Source organism: Cibotium barometz, chromosome 14, assembly GCF_041138505.1.
Source record: "Cibotium barometz isolate CiBa-2024 chromosome 14, ASM4113850v1, whole genome shotgun sequence".
Taxonomy (NCBI): Eukaryota; Viridiplantae; Streptophyta; class Polypodiopsida; order Cyatheales; family Cibotiaceae; genus Cibotium; species Cibotium barometz.
The window spans coordinates 46,353,919-46,361,592 of record NC_141059.1 but is presented as its reverse complement, the minus strand read 5'-3'; the positions used below and the strand labels follow the sequence as shown (position 1 = coordinate 46,361,592).

The following is a 7,674-nucleotide window of genomic DNA, read 5'->3' as shown; positions in this document are numbered from 1 at the left end:
TTTATCTGATTTCCACTGCCCATAATAATAATATGTCGCTGAAAAGCGCAAAACAAAAAAAAACAAAAAAGCTTTTCTGACTTGCCGCCAAAATATTCTCAATACCAATAATTATTTGCCGTTCTTTGCTTCAAATTTCGCAGTCTCGAAAATTCGAATGTATATCTTTTTATTTTTCCTCGCCAAAAAAAAGTTGTCATAATTCAAGAACTGTGTGTGAAGAGTAGCTTTCGGTTATTTACTGCTGTTGCCTGATTAATTATCATTAAGCCCTAATGCAAACCTAAAGTAAAAGATTCAATCCTCCAAAAATGTCCATCACCCCCGCCTTTATTACAAATTATCAAATTTTGTAAATAGGCCACATATTGTTTTGCATTTCCATTAAATATATTCTTAGTTTTTTAAGAATAAAAGTGTTTTTTAAAGTTTTATTTTAGTATGTAATGATTAATGCTTGAAGAATGATCACCCTCCTTGCCCTTTCAATTTGCATGCATTCATCGATGGCCTTTCTATTTAAGGTCTCACAATTATCTATAAAAGGCCTCAAGGGCTCATTCTCTACAAGTAGAAGAAGCGGTAGGAGGAGGAAGAGGAGAGGGGGAAGGGGGGCTCATGTACTAAGGTTGTATTAATTAAATGCCACGTAAATAAAGAACCCACATCCCAAACGTTTTTTTGGGTCTATAATTAATTAACATCACAGCTTCTAAGTGACTGTAGTGCTGCAAAATCTTTACAAAAGACGAGGAAAACTCTTGTGGAAATGAAAATTCCTTCAACTTTACCTACTTCATGTGATATATATATATATATATATATATATATGTATGTATATACATAAATAAGAGAACGAGTGCCCTAGTACTACTGCTTGACACCAGCCTTCGCTCTAATCCCTCGGACGGACTTGCTACTACTCTCTAAACACCAACATAGACTAAGAGAAAGAGATTGCCTCAAGCACCTATAGAGAGAGAGAGAGAGAGAGAGAGAGAGAGAGAGAGAGAGAGAGAGAGAGAGGTAGTCATCGACCAACCCCCCAACAAAGACTTCGATGACGCAAAACTAGCATGAATAAAAGAGAGGAAGAGTGTTCTGCTTCCACACAGAGGGTTATTTGTAGTTGAGATGAGAGACCCTCAATGGGCGCAACTGTGTTGTTTGATTTTTGCATAAAAAGCAAAGGTTTCCAATAACTCTTTAATGCCTTCTCTCAAAATTAGTTAATTATTTTGCATTTTTTACTCATTGTGTGCCCCTATTCGAGAATCTTTCTTATTGTTTCTAAGGTCCTATTACAAGCTCAAACAATTTAGAAGTGAATGATTTTTGGGATTTTATTCCGTATCTGTCATCTCTTTATCACATGCAATGTGAGGCACCCATTCACCTAGGACCTAAAGTTGTAGAAATTGCAAAACTATATCACATCCTCTTCACTCTCATCATCATCATTAAATAATTTGAATTCATAAGAAAATTATAGAAAAAAATAGAGATTTGCAGACCATAACTGGAAATAGTAGAGTTACACCATTTAGTAGAGAATCACCATGAATCTTTGATTAGGAGATGAGTACAATTTGATGGAAACCACACTACATGGCTCCCCACACCCCCTCGGAGCTTTCTCACTCGTACTCTCATTCACACTCACATGAAACGTTTTTTCTCTATTTGTAGTAGGAAAAAAAATGTCTTGGTTTTCAAAGGAAGGATAGCAATTCTTCCACATTAGTGGATGCTCTTCCTAGAATAGAAGGTCCCCTAACAAAGCCTTTCTTGAACTAATGGTTTCCTCACCACCATCAACCACACCCAGTGAGCAAAACCATCATTCAATAACCCTATTAACCTTGTAGAAAGGAAAGCCGATAATCACTAGACCGCAGAATCCCCAAAACAATCATCAAAAGGGTCACAGGCAGTGAGTACCCAACGTGCATTGTCTACTCTCAAGATTAAGAAGTAATTCTTGTGAGAGAAAACATGTGATGTGCTTCCTTAATCTATCAAGGTTAATATGTACGGTTGTGAGAGAGTAACATGTAAAGCTTTATGCTCAATACCTAGAAATAGAATTTCACATTCTTGGCATTGGGAAAGTTTAACTTTATAATTCTTACATGTTGATCTTGCATGTCAAAATTTTAACTTCACAAGCACCATTGGTTTATCGACCTTGTTGAAACATAAAATCAAAAGTATCAATAAGAAAAATAGCAACCTTGGCCCACAAGTTGGCTCAGAGTCTTTCCTCATCAAAAAGTTCTCTAATCTCTCCAATTCTTGGCAAAAGCTGATGAGCAATCATTATGTAATATGAAGGCTTCCACATAGGATAGAAGTTGCCAAGGAGTTGTAGGGTTATCACCTCTCATGTCCTATTACTTTTCTCTTTCATAAAATTTAGAAGCATTTATTTTCTTCCCATGGACACTATCCTAAAGATAGAAATTTGGCCTTAGTTGTTATATCTCCTTTCTTTGGGGAAGGAATTTTATGTTTCCATGAAGCCTTTCAATTGGATTTTAAGTGAATCCATAGAGTCATATTTAAGGCTTTATTCCCTTTATAATCTAAAATTTAAAGAGTACAATTTTGATATTATAAGCCATCAGTTATTCCATGACCTAAAATAATTTGCATATTAAGATATTGAAAAAATCACGATGTTTATTTATTTATAAGGTATTGATGACAAATCTGCTCATGTGTGGTACTCTTAATGATTAGAAAAATATCTTAACAAATATGCCATAATTAAAAAATATAATATAATTAAGAAAAATATCTTCACAAAAAATAGCATGGCTAGTAATTTCCAAGTTCCATTTCCCCTTTCCCCGTGTAGGGGGTTGAAGTCCCAATGCGGAGGTCATGTGTTTGAACCATGCTTTACCATACTCGAGAGCCACACATTCAATACAATTGATGGCTAAATAATTAATGGTAAAAAATCCTCTTTAAAAAAATCAAAGTTACATTTACAACGACTTTGGACATCATGGCTACCACATGTTTGCTCATTTAAAATAAATAGAATGTCGCACCTCTACTCACAAAATGGCTAGCTAAAATGACATAAATATCAGGTGTAAAATAATTGGTATTGACCACTCTGTCATTCTCTACAACAACATCACCAACACATTAAGTTCACTCTCATGAGCTAAGCTACCCATAATTAACAAAGGTTTATCTACCAAAATTAGTGCCAAATACTACTTTCACTTTCATGTGCTTAGTGTATTTCTAGCTCCACCAACAACATAAGTTTCTCTCATTGCAATTCACTTAACAAGTCTCTTTTCTACTTATCAAATTTAATGCTTGCTAAAGAAACACTTCTATGACACTTTCATGATATATTGAAAATAATTCAAAAAACACTTCCATGATGTATTGAAAATAACTCAATTGGAAGAGTAAAAAGCACTTCTTTATGTGCCTGCTCTATCTTTTTTTTAATATCTATATAAATAAAAGATCCATGTTACAAAGCAAAAAATTACCTCCTTGAAATAGTCTTTTCTAGGTACGATGAGAAGATGCCCATACTATCATAAGTATGATCAATAAATCTTTTAGAGAATAAATCTATATAAAAGATGCATGTTACAAAGCAAAAGAAATGCCTCCTTGGAATAGTCCTTCCTAGGTACGAAATGAGAAGGTGCCCATACTGTAATAAGTAGAGATGATCAATAGAACATGTTGAAGTGCAACATTGAGTATATTAGAAGGAATTTTCTTGGACCACACAACATCACAACATTATTTCCAATGTTTGCATTAAATGTATACCAATATCAAGATAGCTTTGCTTGTCACAAAGCGGCATCACAACTATGTCCCTTTGAAACTTTCCATATGAATTATAAGAAACATGGGAGAGAGATGTCCACCTTGACATATTAAATGCAATCATCTCACAATGGGTACACAATCTTTTCACTTTGAAGTAGAAGATTTTGGATAGAAGTGCATCTTCTCCCAGTAGTAATACACTTTAACGATTCAATTGATGATGTATGCACGATAATTTGCATTACCCATCATCATTTTCTAGTTTTTTTTGTATTAAAAGTCAGACGATCTAGATGTCACCCGCTAGGCAGTAATCAACCTCGTTGGCCATAAACTCATGTGAAGATCTAGCTCATGACTTGTGATTTACTAGACTTGAAATGTCAAAGTAAAAGTAGCCACCTTAGGAAAAGAGTTTGGCTACTTATTATTCAAAGAGTTTTGTGCCTCCAAGAAGGTCATTACTAGTGTTAGAATTAAATCGTATAGACTTAACTTAAGATCTTCATGCCCCATATACAAGTGCATTTGGTATCATATTTTAAGAGGCATTAAATTGAGTCAATCAAAACTGATCATTAGGATCAACAAAGTATCGAAGATTTTATACTTACATGTGGTTGGGGAAAAGGGTGGATTAACTCTAAATCATGGAAGATAAATAAAGTCACAATGTTCCGACAATATACATATGGATGGGGTTCTTTAATTACAAAGTGAGGGAAATTTAATGTAGAAGGGCTACATTTATTAGAGTCAAATTTTAAGAAGGGCTACATTTATTAGAGTCAAATTTTAAGAAGGGTTCTGAGAAAATATCGATGCGGCAAAGAGCAATGGATAATTATATAAAACACACGTGATGATATGCATTCCAAAATCTATCGTAGTGGGAGGAGGGAAAAAGTGAAGAACTTACCTAGGATGAGAAAATCTTTCAAAGCAGACTCATCATCCAAATGATGAACTGAATTCTATGTCATTGATATAACTTTACAAATGATAAGAAAATTTTCATGGGCATTAAACATTTCTGGAAATTGTAACTCATGATATGAGTTATGTACCTTCTAATTATGTACTAATGTTCAATCAATAAAATTATGTCATGGGCAATAATGGAGTTTGAATCCACCAATGCTTTTGCTTCATAATCTTGCTTATGCTCTAATAATATTGTAAAAATTTGTTTACTTAATTAGATACTGCGTGTTCTTTTAATAAATGGCCTTCATACACAAGGGCCTCACTCTTAAGAAAACATGCATATCACCTACATGCGAAGGGTCTTAAAAATGGGTCTATATTCTTGGTTTGTGGGATTAATAAATAGATCTATATCATGGTTTTTGGGATATATCATTTCTATATGTAAACATTCTTTCAAATACACTAGTAACCAATAAATAGGACACCTCTTATAAATGTAAAACTATAAATGACCTAATTAAAAATAGGTCTCCAAACTCAAACGATGTCATACATAAATGATATCATACATATAAATGTAAAACTCTGAGTGACCTAATTAAAAATAGGTCTACTTGGAATCCAAAGGATACCCCAAGCCTTCCTAGTACATAAAAAGCAATAAATTATATACCCTAGCCTTGTTGAGTAAGGAGAGAATCCAATTAAAGGAGAAGCATATTATCATTATTAATGAGATTGGCATAATGAAATTGTCTCTGAACTGATGTTAGATAAGAGAGTATGAATATATTCAGGACCATAAGAGTATGCACAAAAAATAGCATGATAGTTACAAAGCTGTTGGGAAGCACAGTAACAAGGTCAAGCTGTAGTGAGGGAGATGTAATAGTCTTCTTAGGCTAAAGGTTGAATTAAATGATCTCCTTTTACAATCTAGGCTGCAACTGCAGTTTGCGACGCCTTTTTGGAATTGGCTCTAGCAGAGCGCCGTTCATCACTTAAGATTTGACGGTGTCGACATTCTTCACTGCAGAAAGCTGTGTCCCCTCTATTGAAACACACGGTAACAAGCTGAATCAGTAAGCATCACGACACGCTCGATGATCGTATGCCAAAACATTTCGGATCTCTCTCTCTCTCTCTCTCTCTCTCTCACACACACACACACACAGTAACAAGCCGACTCAGTAATCATCAAGACGCATATCCCAAAGATTAGGGTTCAAACAAACAAGCAAATCACTGTCAACAGATTGCAGGAAAATCTCTCTCTCTCTCTGTCACACACACACACACACACACACACACACACAATAATAGGTCGAATCAGTAAGCATCAAGATGCATATCCCAAAGATTAGGGTTCACAGAAACCAGCAAAGCATTGTAACGCTGTAAGGTGCTAACACTAGATTGCAGTAAAACGATCTCTCTCTCTCTCTCTCACACACACACGCGCGCGCGCGCGCCCTCACACAAGCTTAATACTGAAGAGACACGAAGAGTAAGGCTTCTGACTAAAATTATAAACCCTCCTTACTACGCACGCGAATTGCAGCCACAAACTAGTGTAGAACATACCTGTATATGAAGATATCTCGCTCGTGCCTGAGACGCCTCCTGCAGCAGAAGCATACTTCTAGAAAGTCCACTGGACGCACCAGATCAAGTTTAGCTTGAACAGGTGCAGCACTTACATGATTGTCCTGGCCACTGCTCATCCCATTGGGATAATTTTGGCTAAAGGGCATTTCTAGAACCCCACAGATTGGGTTCTTACCATTACAATTGGCCGATCCTTTCTGATCAATCGCTTCCATCACTTCATCGCAAATCATAGCATCACCTGCATGCATGCCTTCAAGTTGGCAGTTGTGAATTGGCTCATCTTGCCTTCCAAGCAAGGGTGTAGCAAGTTTTTGGGCCAGTGATGCAGAATTGCAGGGGTCTGAATTGGAGGCTAAAGGGGGCTTTTGTGCTGGGATGATAGTTGCCCTGGGAGAAATAAGGGACATGCTGGTGGTCCTCCGGAATGGGCAAGGCCGCTTGCCTACCATGGTTGCAGCAGAACTTGGTAGAGAAAGCGTCTGTGGGACTAGGTAGTATCAGAGGCAAAGGTACACGTCCATCAGTGCACCAAAAAAGGCATAAAGAAGCAGTAGTGCCAACAACAGGAAAGCTAGATCAAAACAGATGAACAAGTAGGAGAGAGTCACATGCGAGAGGACCTCCTAGAGGAGCGAGAAAACACAGAAACAGAAAAGGAGACAACAAGGCTGATGCATGGTCGCTATTAAAGGCAAAAACAAGGCAGTTATGCGAAGCTGATTGTGACAAAAATACAAGGGTGGTGGTGGTGAAGCGTGAAACAGTGAAATTCACCGACATAAAAAATGAAGGGGTTTTGTAGTTGTGGGAGACACGCTCTCTCTGTAGGCTATGATAGAGAGAGAATGAAGGAAGTGCATGTGTGCGCGCGCGCGCTAGAGAGCTGATGCCCCCTGTGTGCGTGCGCGCGCTAGAGAGCGGATGCCCCCTGTGTGCGTGCGCGCGCTAGAGAACGGATGTTCCCCCGCTAGCACGCGCTAGAGAGCGGATGTCCCCCGTGCGTGCGCGCGCTAGAGAGCGGATGTCCCCCCGCTAGCCGCCAAGCGAAGTAGGTGCATACGCGTGTCGCTCTTTGATTCGTTGGCCTTTCCGCCGCGGCACATCAATAATATTTTGCCTCTTAGTGCCTCCTTGTGGGACCCGCGTGGCCTCGGCAGAAACATTCGGTCACAAGTCGGCCCCACCCACTTGCCTTGTTTCGTTGCCAACATTACCTCGTAACCTTTCCCTTAAAAAACTTCACACAAAAAGGGAGAAAATAATTTACATTATTATAAGTTGCATTATTTTATAGGAGAATTATCTCCTATAATTGGC

General features: G+C 37.6%; 1 protein-coding gene across 1 annotated transcript; it reads right to left on the bottom strand.

Moving 5' to 3' along the window:
• Window positions 1–5,515: 5,515 nt before the first annotated feature.
• LOC147632090 (uncharacterized) lies at window positions 5,516–7,072 on the bottom strand. Its single transcript, XM_086807930.1, has 2 exons — window positions 6,331–7,072; window positions 5,516–5,797 (listed from the first exon to the last, which is right to left on the bottom strand). The coding sequence occupies exons 1-2, from the start codon at window positions 6,804–6,806 to the stop codon at window positions 5,683–5,685; spliced, it is 591 nt and encodes a 196-aa protein (XP_086664056.1). The 5' UTR covers window positions 6,807–7,072; the 3' UTR covers window positions 5,516–5,682.
• Between the last annotated feature and the right edge of the window lie 602 nt (window positions 7,073–7,674).